This window comes from Ruditapes philippinarum, unplaced genomic scaffold (genome assembly GCF_026571515.1).
Source record: "Ruditapes philippinarum isolate M1 unplaced genomic scaffold, ASM2657151v2 ctg3664_1_1_1_1, whole genome shotgun sequence".
Lineage (NCBI taxonomy): Eukaryota > Metazoa > Mollusca > Bivalvia > Venerida > Veneridae > Ruditapes > Ruditapes philippinarum.
The window spans coordinates 43,298-63,502 of NW_026853478.1; the positions used below are offsets into that span (position 1 = coordinate 43,298).

Consider the following 20,205-nt stretch of genomic DNA (forward strand, 5'->3'; position numbering starts at 1 on the left):
TTGCTGGTTTTTGACAAATTGTCAAAATTTCTCATTTCCAAGTTAAAGGAAATATAAATAATAGTCAAAATTCTAACCTGCCATCTTTAATTGTATTCAAAAATGTAATAATAGTGAACAAGTATTTCATGTTTAAATTAAATAATCTTTTTTTTATAGTTTTTGTTAAGACAGTTGAAAAAGCGTTATAGTTTTGCAAACAATGTTTGGATTATCTGCCCCTTTGAAAAAAATAACACACTCTGAAAGTAAATATGTTCATCAAGTTTGAAGGAAACAGCTTTCATTCGAAAGAAAATGACACAAGGTCTGTCGTGAAAGTTCACAAAGGACTGTGAAAACTTGTTCTGTTGTTACATGTTTTGGAAAATCACCTAAATTTATAACCCATAGACATAGAGGATGATCCAAGCAACTAAATTTAGCAGTTTAGGAAATTCATTTATCATGCAAAACATAAAAGTATTTCGGTAGGTCGCAGAAGGCTACATTTCAGTCAAACTACATGACAGAATTACAGGCCGTAGTCAGTTTTCCACAATTACTATTTCAAAGATAAGTGCGAGACCTGATGTGAAAGCTTCAATTACATGTTGACCCTTAGCCTGCTCATGTAAACACTGTTCGCTATTCAGTAAGTACAAATCCCAGTGTTCCCATTCACACACATATATATGTGCGTATTTAAGGCATAAATGTACAGAAAATTAGGTAAGAACGTAAAAATACGCACAGAAAAATCGGAAACTTAAAAATGTATAATTCAAAAATCATTCTTGGGAGCAATATCTCAAACAGAAATCACTTAAATTGCATTGAAATTTGATGAAAAGCAAGAAAATCTCTCGATATACAATGAAGTTTTTGCCGTAAATTACAAATTTGAAACTTTTGTCTTACAATGCCTGTTAGTATAGCCGATGAAAAACAATCTTAAAATTTTCAAAAAATATTAATTTTTATATAATTGTAATCAACAACACTAGAATTGTGAAACAAATTTCCATTTGTCACATATTTTCGCGACGTCATTTTTCGTAATTAAAAAAAAATCACCAAAAAGGAAGCTTTTATCATTTTGTTTAAAGGTGTGTAGTAACAATTTATATGCTGTTAATGAATTTAAATAACTTAAATAATGGTTACATTAATTGAGATGGAGATATATGTCAGTATGTGTTGGTCACAATAAATTTTACCTAAAAGGAGGGGGTGAATCATGAAGAAAGCAGCATTATAGTCTGATGTATGGTTTTTGAATTATTCTTCAAATATATTCATTACTTTTTTAAAGGTACAATATTTCCTATTTGGGACATATTTCCATTTTCCTATATAAGCATTTTCTCTGTTATAACTCTGACCCCCCCCCCCCCCTCATCCCCTCACTCTTCTTATTCATCAACATTCAACTGCAGCAAAGCAGCTTAACATAATTTGGACTCATATTTTCTGGCTTGGGAGTCCCAGGACTCTTACTTTGAAAATCCCAGTGAGAACTCTGTTAAACTACATGTAAAACACATTTTGCACTTAAATTAATCATACTTCATATAATTATTGTACAAATTTATGTACTTTTTATTTTACCCCCAGCTTTCAAAGGTGGGAACACTGAAGTCCCCATCCCCCCAAAATATGAATGGTTTGAAAGGTGCACTTCAGATAATTCAGACTGCATGGTTAATGAAATTTGAAGATACATGCAAAACTTTTAAGTGTTGCCCAGACTCCTGGGCGAGTAGATTGGACCTCTATTCTAAGTTCACTAAGAAAATAACAAGAAAGCAAACAAACATAAAAATATTCTCCTTTATTGTATAAATTAAAACAAACAATTTCAAAGAATTGAAATACTTCTAAGTAAACACAAACTGTATTTTGTAAACATTAAACAACCATAAATCAGATCAAGTAATCAAATAACTTGCTTTTAGTTTACTTTCATACTTTTTGTACAACAAAAAATACAAGAAAAAATTGCCCCTTCAATTTTGCAATTTATAATGACCTTCAGTTATCAAAACCTGGCATACAGACTTCCATAATAGAATACAGTGTAACCTCTGTGTAGAACAATTCCCTCTTAACAACAATCGAATCAAGTCTTCAACAAGAGCACCGCTAGGCGGAGCATTATATGCCCGAAAGTGATTTTTTTTAGTAAAGATGAAGCATTTGTAAGACATGGGAATTAAATAAAGTATTACCTCCTTCAAATAACAATCCTCCTATGAAGTTTCAATATTGTGGTCCAAATGCAACTTAAGTTATGCCCCGGAATCTGTTTTCAGTTCTAAGGTAATAGTGACCTTGACCTTTGACCCCAAAATCAATAGGGGTCTTCTTCCCAATATGGACAATCATTCTATGAAGTTTGAACACTGTGGGCCAAATGGAACTTAAGTTATCCTCAAGAATCTGTTTTCAATTTCTAAGTAATAGTGACCTTGACCTTTGACCTTGAGACCCCTAAATCAATAGGGGTCTTCTACCCAATATGGACAATCATCCTATGAAGTTTGAACACTGTGGACCAAATAGAACTTAAGTTATGCTCCGGAAACTTTTTTTATTTTTAAGGTCATAGTGACCTTTACTTTTGACCTTGTGACCCCAAAATCAATAGGGGTCTTCTTCCCAATATGGACAATCATCCTATGAAGTTTGAACACTGTGGGCCAAATAGAACTTAAGTTATGCTCCGGAAACTGTTTTTAGTTTTAAGGTCATAGTGACCTTGACTTTTGACCTTGTGATCCCAAAATCAATAGGGGTCATCTACCCAATATGGACAATCATCCTATGAAGTTTAACACTGTGGGCCAAATGGAACTTAAGTTATGCTCCGGAAACTGTTTACAGTTTAAAGGTAATAGTGACCTTGACCTTTGACCTTGTGACCCCAAAATCAATAGGAGTCTTCTACCCAATATGGACAATCATCCTATGAAGTTTGAACACTGTGGGCCAAATGGAACTTAAGTTATGCTCCGGAAACTGTTTTCAGTTTAAAGGTCAGAGTGACCTTGACCTTTGACCCCAAAATCAATAGGGGTCTTCTACCCAATATGGGCAATCATCCTATGAAGTTTGAATATTGTGGGCCAAATGGAACTTAATTTATGCTCGGGAAACCAAATTGCTAACGGACAGACAGACGGACGGACGGACAGACAGACGCCAGGGGGTATAACATAATATGCCCGAAATTCTTTCGGCATATAAAAACTATATATTACACTAATTTTATCTTCACTAGAACAACACCTTTCAACAACACTCTCAAAGGTTGCTACCCTGAACAGGTTGTATCTTTACTTTAGGGGCAGGATTTCTGTAATTAGTGTAGTTCACTATTAGGCACTGTTACAAGTCAATTATCTATGCTCATTGCCATGTTATTTAAAGGCAACAGGTAAAATTTAATATTACCTTTAATAAAATCAACATTTGATTTCTTTATGGGATATCATTAAAAGTTAAACTTTCTAATTGAGGGTAATATACAAATGTAGCTTTTTTCATCAATAAAGAATGAAATTGTTTTTCTTTAAATTACTATTGAAAATATAAAGATATTCAACGCTTATAGTAACAAAATTTAATATAATAATGTTCCAAAAAATCATGCAAAATCTGTATTAAATTAAGTCAACTCGACAAAAAAGTGTAAACAATCACATCTGAGTGAAATATTCCTGATATTCAAGTCATTGAGCATGCTTGAAAAAATAATATGAGCCGTGTCATGACAAAACCAACATAATGTGTTTGCAACCAGCATGGATCCAGACCAGCCTGCGCATCCGCGCAGTCTGATCAGGATCCATGCTGTTCGCTTACAAACCCTATAACAAGTAGAGAAACTGATAGCAAACAGCATGGATCCTGATCAGACTGCGCGGATGCGCAGGCTGGTCTGGATCCATGCTGGTCGCAAACGCATTATGTTGGTTTTGTCGTGACATGGCTCATATTATGAAATTATGGGGAAAAAAAAACCCAGTCTGATAAATTACGATCCATTTTGCCATTTTCTTCTGAACATTAAGATCTTGCTTGTACAAAGATGGTTTCTTGAGCATGTAGGCCGATATCCCTGAGAGATGCCTCGTAGTCTAACTGCGAAAGTTGTCGTCGTGGAAACTGAGCTATCAGCTCAAAGCGCTCGTTGGAAAATCCTTTTGACCCAACAAATAAAACCAATGCCTAAAAACAAATAGGAAAAAAATATTCTTCATAATTTTAAATGCTTTATATAAAATGATCTATTTAATGATAGCTACTGGTGGTAACCCGCTTCTACCCACACAATAAATACAGACTAAGATCAGCCCATACATCTGTGCCGTCCGATTATGATCTTTACAATGACTTATATAGTGAGTACTTAGTATGAAATTTTTCCCCTTAATTATACACTGAATGATTTTGTCTAGATTTATAGATGAACAAATCTTTTTTTATGATACTAAGCATGGTAAGTGTTTACCAATTTGTTCCACTTTACACTGTACAGCTAAAGATTGCTGTATAAAACTAATTCTAGCCCCAATAGCCATGCCCCTACAGATGTTAAACTCCTCTACTCCCCCACAAAAGATAGATATGAAAAGTATCAGAACATACATGTACATGACGGCACTATAACATAAATTTTTAACTGACATTAAGATTGCATCAACTTTTCTATTATCTTTTCAGATCACATAATCAATTTAATTTCCGAACACACTTTGCGTTTTTATGAAAAGATAAAAAAAAAAGTATGTACATCTGCCTCATCTCCAACTGGTAATAAAAGAGCCTTTTACTAACAATGTATTTTAATTATAACTTTATCTAAACATGACTGTGTAGAAAGCACAGGCCCACTTCCTCAAACTAACCAATACTGACGTCATAATTATGAGAAAACATGGATGTAACTAGAGAAGAGCTTAAACCCCTACTTCAAAGTTGAGTGGCACTAGGCTCTCCTTCACCTTTAACACTCTGGAATCTAAAATTAACAGCCTTTGCCACCAAAAAAGAGCCAAGCTAACCAGCTCCAAATTTTCTACTTGATATCCCCAACATTGATAATGGATAGTAAAGTCCATTTGAGAAATTTAACAAGCTCTTGGTTACAAATAAGAACTTTTTGCCTAAACACATTATCTTAAATGACTCAACACTACCCTAAACAAGTTGGTTATCTAAAATGTTTTCTTTCACAAATTAATAAAAAGTTATGTAACAAGTACAAAATACATACCAACAATTTAGAAGAGAATGATATACAAAGTCTCTCCCTCTGGCCATCTGGTAACCGTAACATTAATGTTGTCTTTTCATCTAAAATTATAGAGATAAATATATGGTAAACATGGTATCTATGTAATATTTAAATAATGTTTTGATTCAATAACTATATCAATTCTTGGAATGTAAGTAACAACACTGTCTTGCCTTTAACAAAACCGTAAATTAAAGGATTTAACTCACTACAGTGTTGCAACAGTACCTCCAGATGCTTGCAAAAATCATGATCACAAACTAGAAAACAAGAACCGGTTGAACAGGGTGATGCTCCAAGAGAAGGTTTTGGACACAGGAAAGTATAAAAAAAACGAACAAATGCAAAAACTCCAAAACAAGGCAAGGCAAAGTTATGGGTTTTTGCACTGCACTTCTATTCAATGAGATCTAACTATCTATAAAGTTTTGTGATGATATCTCTTATAGTTTCAGAGTAATGTCCCGTGTAAAATTCAAAGTGTAACAAGAGCTGTCAGTAGGACAGCAACGCTTGACTATGCTTAGTGCTTGATAGTAAAAAAAGCCTTGATAATGTAAAATTTTCTAAGTTAAAAAGGAGGGCTAAATTTTTCTTTAAATCCATGTTACAGTTATAGGTCTTGAAGAAAGTCCTATTTTGCTTTCAAACAAGAGTATAAAATTTCAACTTGTTTCAAAGCCAGATGTTAATAGAATATGAAAATATCTGAGGTGGTATGCAAACTTAAATGTAAATTCTAAGTTAAAAAGGGGCATTATTCTGCCAAATGCTTGATACAGTTACTTAGTGAGACCTATCTACCTACAAAGTTTTATGTTGATAATTCTTATAAATTTAGAATAATATCCCGGACAAAGTTCAAAGTGTTAAAATGAACAAAGGGCAATATTTCAAAAATTAGGCAAGGCAGAGTTACGGTTCTTGTGCACTGCACACCTACTCGATGAGATCTATCTACGTAAAAAGATTCATGTTGATACCTCTTGTTGTTTCAAAGTTATGTCCCAGACAAGAAAAGCGGACGGAGGGACAAAGCGGCAACTATATGCTCACCCTTTGGAGAGCATAAATACTGCTTTTACAGATTTTTACATTTTTTATTCATTATCATATATATATAAATCAATAAATTAGTCATATTAAAGTGGATTTCTGTGGGTGTTAAGGCCAGATTTTAGAATTTTGATTAAAGGATCTTGTCTCGCAATCTAGGTTAAATAAATATGTTTAAACCAAGGATCTTGTATGCTATATACCGGAAGACAGCATTTAGTGTGGTGCTCTAATAATTTTTTTAAACAGCTGTAGCAATAACATTTTCCTCTACAAAAAAGCCCATCTCACTGAAGTGGAAACCCTACCTGTTTCTGGCCCTAGAAATGACCTATAATCCCTGTGGTCAGTTGCAATGTCCATAGATTTATCACTTTCGGTTTCACTACTTTCACTAGCACTTTCTTTCACTGGTGTCTCCTCTTTGGCAGAACAATCCTCAGACATTGAATTTGTACGAATATTTTCCAAAACTGCTGGATGGACATCGTTATGAATACTTTCTGATTTAAGAGGGGATGATGTTTTTGATGGTGATAATTTTCTTCGTAAGGGGGATGTCTTTCTTGGCGAGGATATACTTTCAACACAAGGAGACCTTTTTCTTGTCCTTTGGGGTGAACACTTTCTTTGAGGTCTTTGTGTTTCAAAGGTACTACTAGAACCAGCCAAAGGGGAATTACACCTAACACTTCTCCGTACTGGAGAGCTTCTAGAATTTGACTTGCTAGATTGTTCGTCGCCTGAGTTACGATTCGGGGAATGTTTACGCGTTGGTGATGATTTTCCGTGAGAAGCTGATTTAGAGCCAGAATTTGATCGTTTTCGAGTTTTCACAGAACTGTGTTGTGACTCATCCTCTGAATCGGTGAAAGTTTCTAGATCACTTGCATCTGATTCACTGTCATTGTTAAATTCCATAGGTTTAGCACTGATGTCTTTAGACTTTTCGGTAAGTGAGGCCTTTATTGCAGCTTGTAACTGATCATCTTCTGAAGCATCTATCACACTATCCTCCTTAAATATAAGACAAATTATTCTAAAAATTTTTATAGAGCATAAGTATTTGCAAACAAAGATATGGGATACAGAGTGAAAAATTTGCTTCCCCTTAAATTTGAAGATTCCCATCTAATAACACATTGACCGTCTTCATTTGTTTTTAACTGACACATATAAACACAAAATGAAAATGAACTGTAAAATTTTAGAAAGACGTTGGAAAACTGACCAGTCATCTGTACATAAAACAAATCAATACTGAAACAAAAAGGGGCAGAACTGTGTAGAACTAAAAATAAGTTAAAATGTATTTGCATTTAAAAATTGGTTCTTATTTTAAGCTGAAAAAGTGTTTTAACTTGAATGGAGTAATAATATCTGTCATATGTTACATATCAACGCGACTCATCTGGCACCCACCTTGCCAGAAGAAATTTCCGGTATGGGTAAAACTCACGGAAACGCCAGTCTGCTATGCAAGAAATATTTATCTGAACGTTACAAACATAAGGACCTAGCTCTTTTTTTTTTTTTAAAGAAAAAAGACATAATAAGAGCTGTCTGAGGAGCAGCAGGCTCCACTTTTACATTATTTGATAGTGAACTGATTTTTTTCCCACTTAGACAATGGAAAGGACATACTGTGACTTTCCAGCTTTATTGGTGGTGCCCTTCATGCATTATTTCAAGCACAAGTGGCCACCAGAGTAGAACCACCAACATTCAGTAAGATAACTGAATAGCTTCCTTACAGGAGAGAATAAAAAGTCCCTGATGGTATTCAAATCCAACTGGTAACGGCATTGTTAGAATTGAAGTGAATTCCTTTGTTTCTAAGAATATGGGCTTTATAACCTATAACAGGTACAAGTAACCTTGACCTTTTGACCTGAAAATGGGTGTGACAAGCAGCTCATTAAGAAGCATCTAATAGTATTGTTTGTATTAAAGTTAACAATCATAACCAAAAACTTAACCAAAATAGGTAAACCAAACGTTAACCAAAAAGTTAAACCCAAAAACTTAACCGAAAAGGTAAACAAAAAAAAATAACCAAAAAGGTAAACCAAAAAAAAAAAAATCAATCAACAAGAGGGCCATGATGGCCCTGAAATCGCTCACCTGTACATAGGCATATGTTGCATACCAAATATTAAAACTCTTGCTCTTTCTGTTTTCTATGAGAGGATTTTAAAAGTTTTTTTTCATGGAATTAACTTCTTTGAACAATTTAAAGTTGACTACCAAAGAAACATTCCTGTGAAGTTTGGCTGAAATTGGCTAAACGGTTTATGAGGAGATTTTGTTTCAAGTAAAAGTTTACGGACGGACGCCGGACAAAAAGCAAGCACAATAGCTCACCATGTCACTTTATGACAGGTGAGCTAAAAAGATTAACCAAAAAGTTAAAATAAATAGCTCAAACGGACTATGCCATCAAGTGGTCATGAAAATTGCTCCACTTTTTCTTCAAAAAGTAAAGCTAAAAATGAAATATTTTTTCAATCAAACTTTCCGATAATTATTTTAAAATGTCACTTGTAGAGCCTTTAATAATCTGATACCCACCCTTCTTACCCTTTTGGCAGCAGGTGGATCTGGGGACAAGGTATTTGTTGCTGGGTTCTGAGTCAAAAACTCTGAAACTGGAAAGAAAAAGATGCAGTCAAAATCACGAAAGCTACAAAACTAAAGAATTTCTTATGTAAGGATAAAGAAAATCTTTACAGTGTATAAAAATGTGGATCAAATTCATCAAACAGTTAATTTTCAATGTAATGTTCAACAATAGAATATTGCAGTGACATTCAATTTAACAAACGATCAACAACATTCTTTGAAGAAAATATATTTTAAGAACCTTTCAAGCTTTCAGAAAAAAAAATGGCCACAAACTTTGACAAAGACAAAAATTGTCAAAATGTAATGTTTACAAATAGATAAACTTCATTTTACATGCTTTGGATGGTAGCAGAGGCAATTCTTGCCTTTCTCTTCAATATAAAAATCTAGAAAATAAGAGAAACTTATAAAAGAAAGAAAGGAAGGAAAAAAGAAAGAAAGAAAACAGGAAGAAAGAAAGACTGCATTATATACAACAGTCAGCACTGACCCTATACTATTGTCTGCTAAGTAATTTTGGCATTTATGGTAATAAAATCCCTTTAATTATCAAAAGGCTGTTCCAAATACACAACAAGGCATGTTTGTTACAAAAATTTAGTAATGGTTAAATAGATATATAAAATTTCTCGCAATTTTAAAAACAGGGTGGGTGATTATGGTTTGTTTAGAGTAACATCAGGTCATCGATTATGACCTTGCCCATGACCTACAAGTTATTTGCTCATTTTTCAATTGAATAATACCACTTGCCAAGGAATATGCTTATTATACAAATATTCAAAGATGCTAAGAAAAAATAGAAAATGTATTTTAAATCATGGGGGCGGCCATTAGTGGGGACCCAATGTTACCGTAAACAAATGTCACACGGTCAGCTGATTAAGAAGGCATGTTACCTAGATCACAGAATGTAAGAGGTTCTATTTTACTCCAGGTGATCATATTCTCGCCTGTCTGTGGGTCCAATATAGCTACATATGGCCAGCTGTCCACTTTATAGAACTGTCGGTATTTCTGTCCTTCTACACTGTCATGATACACCTAAAATAGAACATTTGTGCAATACATTTGAGCCGCGTAACGACAAAACAAACATAATGCGTTTGTGACCAACATGGATCCAGACCAGCCTGCACCTCCGCGCAGTCTGATCAGGATCCATGCTGTTCGCTTACAAACCCTATTACAAGTAGAGAAACTGAGAGCGAACAGCATGGATCCTGATCAGACTGCGCAGATGCGCAGGCTGGTCTGGATCCATGCTAGTCGCAAACCCATTATGTTGGTTTCGTCATGACGCGGCTCATTTATTGCTTTATAAACACATGTAGGGTGTTTGGTATGTCTTATCTTTGCACTGTTTATTTATTCATATTTTTTTACCATATTAGCCATATACCAACTCTATGGTCATGTACCAGTACATTGTTATGTACCAGTACATTGTTTTTCTTTAAATAATTGCCAACTTCTTATGATAATTTGTTTTAGCCAGCAGTATTAGACAAAATTTATGGCCTTTGACAATAGTTATCAATGAAATTGTCATGGATCATCATGTGTCTAGGCCAAATTCTAAAACAAGAAGCCCAAGGTCTGCATAGCTAAGCCTAATGTAACATTCTCCATGCTAATTGGATAAGCTGGAATGTTATTTGTTTTATTAAGAAATTAAAGTCTTTTATTGACATAAAAAATAAACAAAAATACAGCAATACATATATGTTTATCTTATTATTAAATAAAGACCTCGGCATATATTCTCCCATGACCTACCTTGGTAAAGTACCCTAATGTTGGCATCACCCAAACTGTTGCAGTCTCAAATATATCTGCACTGGTCACAAAATTTGAATGGTCTCAAAATGTTATCAAAGATATCAACTTGACTTAAAGAAATGAATTCGGCCAAAATAATGAAAAATTTCATTTCAAATTACCTGCCAAAAAATGAAATTATCCTTGATTAATGCTTTTACGGCCGAGTTACTCCACACATCTCTGTTGAGTGCCTGACATGGGAACTCTTGTACATTCTGTATATTCACCATTAACCATTTGCCCTGAGTTTTACCAGTTTCTCTTGCCTGTCAACAAAAAGAATTACTACTGTATCACAAACATCGGTTTTCATACTAACCGAAACATGAATCCATTCTCTCAGTTTGAAGGAGAATTTTATAATATCTAGAAGTAACCTTGTGGTTATCACACAATTATGATAAAAGAGCTGTCATTATGATAAAAGAGCTGTCCATAAGACATAACACTAAACTACACAGAAATAAATGGGATGTAACACTGTGAAAAGAGAACTATGCCTATCATTTAAGATAATCACAGAGAACAAGTGCCTAAAGTTTCGAACAAATGGCTTACAAACTTCCAAGTAAAACCACTGACCCAAAAAGCTAACTATTGAAAGAATAAAACAATATGTTGCTGTACTCAAATCCACAGCAGTGACAGTGGGACAAGTGGTTTAAGGTCATGACCCGTTACCAATCTGCCAAGTATACTCTTTTAAATTTAATAAATGAACAAATATTCACATTTGCTAGATTGCCTTTGTAAGTTATATCTATTGGAGGTCTGAAAAGGTCCTGTAATGTTTTGGTTTTCCTAGAAGATCTCGATCCTGATGCCCCAGCCATCAGCTCTTCCTCTTGTTGACCTGAAATATAACAAGCAATAAAGATCAGCATTTCACATTTGAGCCGAGTCACGACAAAACCAACATAATGGGTTTGCGACCAGCATGGATCCAGACCAGGATGGGCAGCTGCGCAGTCTGATCAGGATTCATGCTGTTCGCTATCCGTTTCTCTTCTTGTTATAGGGTTTGTAAGGGAACAGCATGGATCCTGATCAGACTGCGTGGATGCACAGGCTAGTCTGGATCCATGCTGGTCGCAAACCCATTATGTGGGTTTAGTCGTGGCGCGGCTCATTTTAGTATAACTAAAATCAAGCATTTCAGATATGAAAATGACAAATGAGTAATGCGCTTCTTAGGTCTGATTAAAATATGCAATTTACATTTTTTGGTATAATACTTTTGATTAAGATAACTGACTCACATGATGATTCACATTTTTAGTTTTGATAAAACTAAGTGATCCACATTTTGGTATTAATAAAAATAACTATTAACATTTTAGTTATTAATACAATAGAATATGCAATTCACATTTTGCACCTTAAAAATAAGTGATTCACATTTTTGCTATTGATGAAAATAAGTGATCAACATTTTGGTATTGTGTATTGATGGATGCTAGGGGACAGAATATTGTTTTTTCCGGGACAATGGGGTTGAAATGTTATTATTTTAGCATCTTTTTCAAATATGTAAAAACAATCTTGTTATGTGAGAAAAGTATCACACTTCTTCCCCACAAGCATTTACCAGCTTCTCATTATTATTGAAAGGTAATAAAATACAAAATTTAAAGATCATGTGGCATAGTGCCAAGATGCAAAATCAAATTTTTAAAGATAGTTATTAGCTCTATCATTATCAAAAACATCAATAGAAACAAAATGGCAACATCAATATGCCAGAATTTAACTGATAAGTCATAGAATATCAAAACATGTATTATAATCAAACTAAGTAACGCAAAAGTAAACAAACTGAATCAAGAAACAGAATTGATATACTTTTTCTTCTCCCTCTTCCTGTTGCTGAAAACAAATCACTTTACTTTTTTTCTACTGCTTTTAACAAATTTAACTGCACATTTTAATATGCAAAATTCCTTACATAGACTTTTACAGCTTCCATTTCTAAAACTGTCCATAGCCATAACCAGTATTGCGGGTACTCAGATGAAAATTGAAAGTATGTCAGCTAACATTTAAGAGCCTGTTCAGGCAACATTACTTCACAATTGTCAGGTAAATATCTTGCAATCAAACTGGTACAGAAGGTGGTGGTTTATATTGTAAAATGTGTTCCAAAACAATAAGAAAGACAAAAAGCCAAATACTTCAAATATTAGAACTGAAAATTCTTAAATTTAAAAGTAAAGAAAAGGCTGTCAGTAGGACAGCTGCTGGACTTTTTTCAAAGCTTGATAGTAAAACAAGAGCCTGGATAATGTGAATTTTTAAAGTTAAAAAAAGGGCCTTCATTCCCAAAAAATCCATGTCAGAGTTAGCCTTGGTCAGTGACCTCCTACTATGTTCTCAAATAAGTGTGAGCCGTTTCAACCCATTGGCCATTCCCATCAGTTGTTATGTAGATACCAACTTGCAGGCAAAAACTTAAGTGTGACGACAACGTCTACTCTCTCTGTTCTATTAATAGTAAAGCTTAAAACAAAAATAAAAAACTTACGAGCTTCTTCCTGAAAATCCCTGAATCCATCAAACACAGATCTTGTTTTTCTTTTCCTTCCTCGAAATGTTCCTGTAATACAGTACAAAGTAACATATTATCACTTTAGTGCAATAACAGGTTAACTCCTTTTGAATTTCATAAGGAGATAACTTCTTACCCCTTTACAGTGACAAATAATAGCTCATTAGATGATCTACTACTAATGAAGCAATCAAATTTGTCACAGAAAGTGTGTAAATTAAATTCATTTTATTACTGATTAATATACAATGTCTATACAAGTAAACTTTTTATGTTTTGGCAGGAGGTCCTTCCTGGACAAGAGATTAATTACAGTAGAGGACATCCAATCACTTGTTCCTTGTTGATGTGGGTTCGAATCCTATCAAAGACTAAACAGATTATTTTGTGTGAAGAAATTCTCCATGTAGCAAACAGGGGATTTGTGGTGCCTATTAATTTCTTCTGCATTTCTTGAAAAAAAAAAACAATAAAAGTTTCCCTCCATCACTCCAGTAAAACTTAATATCACTCTTGACCCTTCATAAATGTTGGTGTAATTAAAAACACAACAAAGAACATAAGACCTTGGAATCTTCATAGTGCTTAAAAATAGTTTCATGGCTTTTTTTGAAGTACATTTCACTTAGAGATCTCAATACTTAATTCCAAAAAATTTAGCAGGTTATAATATATATAGTCTGATTAATATTGCAGTACTTTACCATATACTGGAGCATCATCCACCAATGTTTCCTGAATTTGGGGAATGGGAGCCCTTACTTCATCACTGTAAGATGGATAAAAACATGGTTAAAAATATTTACATTAAAACGTTCATTTTGAGATTCCCACTTGCAACCTAAGCTCAAAGTTATTTAGAGGTTACCACTAATACAGAACCATACGGTTCCCTGTCTGCACACTGATACAGCCTTGCATATCTGCACAGCCTAGCAAAGCTCTACACTATTGCCTACCAATTTTTGACAGGTTCTGTACTAAACAAGACCAATACACAACAATTAACACAAAGAAATTTTCAGATACAAATAACAAGAATAAAACTATGATAATAATGTTATAACTTGAACACATTGCAGTGTTTTTTTTTCACCAAAATATTCGGCGAAATTCGGCCCCATTCCCCCCTCAAAATAGTATGTTTTTTTCCCTCTCAAAGCCAAATTTTCCCCCCATATGGCAGCCAAAATTTGCCTGCAATGAATACCATTTTTTTTGCATATAACTGCCGAATAATGTTTTATTTTAAGCCTGTAAGACTTACTGTTAAGCAAAATTGTTTACAAATTGTTCCCAGGTATAAAAGGGGAGCTACTCACGGCTTCCTAACAAGTTTAACATGCGACACTTTAAATTCTGCTGTCAATATTTTAGATCCGTATATTAAGAAAATGTGACGTATTTTAAACTTGTGTTGCTAGAGTTGCTCCCCTTTTCTACTCACCGGAAAGAAAACAATGTCGAACAAAAGTAAATCTTACAGTCATTGTATACACACCGGTCTCTTAAATATCGTTGTACACAATGATCTTACAGTGTTAAGTGGTGTATTAAAATATGCATTGGATTCGTTTTTGTTTCTCCTCATTTGTGAAGAAATAAAATTCCCCCTCCTATTGCATTTTTCCCCCTCCAAACAGCAAAGACCCCCTTCCCCCAAAAGTGAAAAAAAACACTGCATTGTTTTTTTACATTTCTAAAATTAACTCAATAATGAAAATATAACATGAGCTCTTACACTGCATTAGATGCACCAGCACCACTACCACCACCTTCCATGTGCATATTGATAGCCAGCTCTAAATTTCCTCCACATGCTTCTAACAACTGCCTACCCATGGCAGCATCTGCTCCTGTAACACAAATCGTACAAGTGTATATATTGTGATGCTCAACTTTAAGCTACATCTTATCATTACACTTCTCACAATGAAAATATAGATTAACTTTCAGGTCCTTCAAAAAAGGCCGCCCTTTGGGGCATACAAAATTTTAATTTATAATTAACAGAACAATTTACTGTGGTTGACGACAAAGTTTACAGGTATTTATTTGACATATATCAATGATAATGTTGGTGAATAGCTGTTTAAGTTCTTTAACTTATTTCTGTGAGAAATAAAAAGAAAAAAAAGAAGAATATTTTCTTTCTTTTTTTTTATTCAGTATCATTTTTACATTTTCTGATTATTTCCCGCGATCTGAGTTTGTCGCCAACTCCATTCCGTGACGTCACTGGATTTTGATTCCAGGAGAATAATTAATATTTATTAAAATTATTTTAAACAAGTTCCAAAAATTACAGTTATTTATTCAACATTTATACAAATTATTCTATTATGTAAAACCTTTTTAACAAATTTCTTTTATAAATAAATTTGAAAAGGGAAACCCCAAACAAGAATGGTAGATCTTTGAAATAGTACTTTCGTTTAAAAAAAAAAAAGTATTTGAGTACTCTATTTAATGTGACCAGGGTCTTTCAAAAAGAATGGTCTGGAAACATACTATGTAAACCCTTCTCGCTATAATTAAACATGTCTCGGTATAAATCGGTATAATTTGCTATAAGCAAATCATGTAAGTGTTCAAGAAAAGGGCAATTATTAAATACAAGAGCAAAAATGAAAATTTTAATGACATGATGTTATTTAAAAATCTTTAAACTTTAGAACAAAAATTTGTAACAAAGTTACCAACTTCCCCCGCCCAGGGAAGTTTTATATGCAGCATAAAATTGTGCTGTTTCAAAAGATTGAGGTATGGATCTCAGGACATTCAGTCCAAAATTATGATCAATGCTAGATCTGCAAATGCAATAATAAATTTGTTAAAAAAATAAAATGAAACACAGAATTTAAAAATCTATCATGTTAAGCTGTGACCTCTAAGTGTGACCTTGACCTTGGAGGTAGGGGAGCAGGTGTTGTGCATGACATAACATCTTATTATTGAGACTATTTGTGCCAAGTATTTTCAAAATCCCTTGAACTATGAAGAAGTTATAGATTGGACACAAACTATACCCTTTAACAGACTATGTAAATCTTTGACCTCTAAGTGTGACCTTGACCTTGGAGGTAGGGACACAGATGTTAAGCATGATATATCATCTAATCGTTGTGACTATTTGTGCCAAGTATTTTCAAAATCCCTTAAACTATGAAGAAGTAATGGAGGGGACACAAAATATACCAAAAAACAGACTCTGTTAATCTTTGACCTTTAAGTGTGACCTTGACCTTGGAGGTAGGGGTGCAGGTGTTGTACTTGACATATCGTCTTATTATTGTGACTCTTTGTGCCAAGTTATTTCAAAATCCCTTAACTTTGAAGGAGTTCTAGATCGGACACAAAATATACCCTATAACGGAATATGTTAATTTTTGACCTCTAAGTGTGACCTTGACCTTGGAGGTAGGGATGCAGGTGTTGCGCATGACACATCCTCTTATTATAGTGACTGTTTGTGCGAAGTATTTTCAAAATCCTTTGATCTATGAAAAAGTTATGGACCGGACACAAAATATACCCTGTAACAGACTATGTGAGTATTTGACCTCCAAGTGTGACCTTGACCTTGGAGGTATGTGACCGGTTTTTGCGCATGACACATCGTCTGATTATTATGAACAATTACAGCAAGTATTTACAAAATTCCTTCATAGATAAGAAAGTTATGGACCGGACACAGCATATACCCTCAAATAGACAATGTTGACCTTGAATGAGCAAGTGCGACCTTGACCCTGGAGGTAGGGGTCTGGTTGTTGAGCATGACACATCGTCTTATTATAACAAACATTTGTGCCAAGTTATTTCAAATTCCTTTCATAAATGACAAAGTTATGGACTGGACACGAAAGTGTGACTGACGGACGGACGTCCGGCCGAATTGGAATAAAGGGCCATTTCTTTTGTTATTTTCTATTGTTTAATAGAGGGCCAATGGCCCCTTACTCTATTGTTACGGAACGAACTCTATTGTTCTCTTTTGTTCTGTTTACAGTTAGATAGCCCTCTATCCCTATTCGGTAGTGCGGGCAGACAGACGGACGGTTTTCCGTTTCTTTTAAATATAGAAATATAAATACTAAAACATCACAATATTATATATATCTACATTATTAAATTGTTTTCCAAAAATAATTTCAATATTCATTGAATGGTAAGTAAAAATCATTAGCATTATACATAATTGCAGTGGGTGGGGTAATATGGTGATCTTGCGATGAGAGTTACATATCAGAATCATGCTAAACCTTGGAACACAACATGAGCATTATAGAGGGGTTGAAGTGAAGTTCAAATCAACTGCAATATGTGGCTGTTTAACATTGAGCAAACATTACAAAATTCATTGATTTTGGTACAGTCCAACAAGATCGGTTTTGTTCTTTTTATTTGTTGATTTTTACCAACACTAGTCTGACATTCAATTATTTTCAAGCACATTAATTTAGTAGCGAGTATAAGCACTTTTTAAGCACTTTTCAAGAAAGTAATCAAATTCAAAGACTTTTAAGCACTTTTTATCATTTTTAAGCACTTTTTAAAATTTAAGAAAGGGACTGAAATTTAAGCACTTTTTAAGACTGTACGAACCCTGTATAATCTATTTGAAAGACCCTGTTGTGACCCAGCAAATAAATTCAGTCATATTGTAAGAAAGAATTAGTCATTTGTTCTAGTTTGACAGTATTTTACCTGCAAACTTGTTATTTTTGGAACTGATTATAAATAATTTTATTAAATATTATTCTCCTCAAATCAACATCCAGTGACGTCACAAAATGATGTCGGCAACAAACTGAGATTGTGGGAAATAATCAGAAAACATTGAATTATTCCTACAAAGCTACACGGTTAAAAAAAGTTATCGGTGGTATTTGATGCATTTATGTATTGTTTATCGAAAAGGCCCGATAGATTATTTTGATCCGTTGTTTTATTGATTTGTTCGGGGTAAATTATGTTTGGGGTGGGAAAAGGCGTTTCATTCCTTGTGTTTATTATATCCCAACATCGGGTATATTCTGGATATTATCATTAATACTGATAGAATTTCAAGTTCCTGTGATCTCGATAACATTATGAAGTTGACAATTTCTGCAAACGAGTACACTTGGATTAAAGCTTTTTTATTCACCAAAAGTCATGAATTTATTTGTTTATTAATGCGTTGCAATTGTCATAAAAGTATTTGAACTTGTTTACTTAATGATTGAGTGAAATGTAAAGAAAAATCTGATCAAACAAAAAACATATCCGAAAATGAAAATATCATCCGAAAATCATTTCACATAGTTTGTTTATGAATGAGATCAAACGAACTTTTTGCAAAATGCAACCAAATTTCTAAATAGGGCTCATAAAAACACAGGATAAATGATGTTTTACCTGTAACAGAACAAAACTGAGCGAGCACAGACTCAGATGTGTTCCCTGTTTTGTCCATTTCGACGGTTCGCGCAATCGACCAGACCGAGGCTGTCGAATTCTTTGGGTTACTTCCCTTTGAGTATAAGATTACAACTGTTCCACGTTCCATATACCGTAAAGATTATAAGCCTATCACTTTAAACAGAGATGTAGATAACATTTTAAATGTTTTAAATAGCCTGCATTTGATACTGATGGCATATCTGAGGCGGTACGTTACGATACCGAAATCAATCAACTTGATTTCGGTGATGTTACCGAAATCAACTTTTCATTACCGAAATCAACTTATAAAATCACAATATAACAGTAATTAAGTGTTTTATTATATGTTTTTCATTATATAATATATTACAATAGGTTAAGTTTGACTTTCATGCAAAAAATCAGTTCGAAATAATTATTTATAATGAAATTAGAAACAAATAACTAAACATCAAGATTACTTCCCTGATTTTTGTCACGAACCGAAATATTTGTACCATACAGTACCGAAATCGGCTTGTAAAAGTTAAAATAAACATTTTAATCGGTATAGATGGATACCGAAAATAAGCTATTTTCGCGAAAATAAGATCGCGGCTACGAAAATAAGATTTATTTTTTAAATAGTGCATTTATCTGTTGAAATAATTATGTAAAATATATATTTATGCATTCATTGAATGAATTAACAGCAAATTAAAATTTCAGAACCAAAAAAATATTTAAAAAAGTGCAGTTTGAGCCGAAAATACTATCGTACGAAAGCTAGCTGAAAGCGAAAATAAGATCGGGTCTACGAAAATAAGATTTATTTTTGATAAAATGTATTGAAAAATGTATTTTTATTGTTATTAAATAATTTGCATGAATGAAATAATAAAGAATGAAGTATTTTGTAATGAAATATTAGACGTTTGTGCGGCATACATGGTATAGAAAGTATAGAAAGAAGGCATGCGAAAATAACCCAAGAATAAGATAGATAATAACTTATAAAATTATATTGTATTACTTGCAAATAAGATTGTAAATTCAATCTTCTCTTATAAGACAAGAAAGGGTAGTGGTGAAAAGTTATCAAAATAAAAGCAAGAATAAGCTAGTGCAAAAATAATTAAAAACAACGACTACAAGTTTAAGATCTACTGCATATATAGAATATGTACGAAAATAAACATCTATACTGTACTGTACAGTACTCCACGAAAATATGATCCGTAAGTTTGAAAATTATGTACATACGAAAATAAGACCTGTTCGTAAAAAATACCTGTATGAAAAGTAATATCTGTATGAAAATACTACATGTACGAAAATAAGATCCAATTGATGATCTATACGAAAGTAAGATCTGTAAACAATTAAAATCCATACTGGTATATATGAATTGAAATTTGTACGAAATAAGATCTAATTGAAAATATGATCTATGCAAAAATAAGAT

The 20,205-nt window shown here is 33.5% G+C and overlaps 1 protein-coding gene across 4 annotated transcripts; it reads right to left on the reverse strand.

Annotated features, from left to right (window-relative positions):
* Window positions 1-1,794: 1,794 nt before the first annotated feature.
* On the reverse strand, window positions 1,795-18,854 carry LOC132736997 (UBX domain-containing protein 7-like). 4 transcript variants are annotated; one of them, XR_009626656.1, is made up of 13 exons: window positions 18,735-18,854; window positions 15,073-15,187; window positions 14,036-14,100; window positions 13,308-13,379; window positions 12,629-12,652; window positions 11,518-11,639; window positions 10,906-11,052; window positions 9,862-10,006; window positions 8,909-8,985; window positions 6,646-7,354; window positions 5,261-5,340; window positions 2,890-4,212; window positions 1,795-2,312 (listed from the first exon to the last, which is right to left on the reverse strand). XR_009626656.1 is itself a non-coding variant. In XM_060724228.1 (12 exons), exons 1-12 carry the CDS (start codon window positions 18,790-18,792, stop codon window positions 4,051-4,053), a joined length of 1,767 nt encoding a protein of 588 aa, XP_060580211.1. In that variant the 5' UTR covers window positions 18,793-18,854; the 3' UTR covers window positions 1,795-4,050. The 4 variants fall into 4 exon arrangements, 3 of the variants coding, with proteins under 3 accessions (XP_060580211.1, XP_060580210.1, XP_060580212.1); XM_060724228.1 differs by having other exon boundaries at window positions 1,795-4,212; window positions 8,918-8,985; XM_060724227.1 differs by having other exon boundaries at window positions 1,795-4,212.
* Window positions 18,855-20,205: the final 1,351 nt, after the last annotated feature.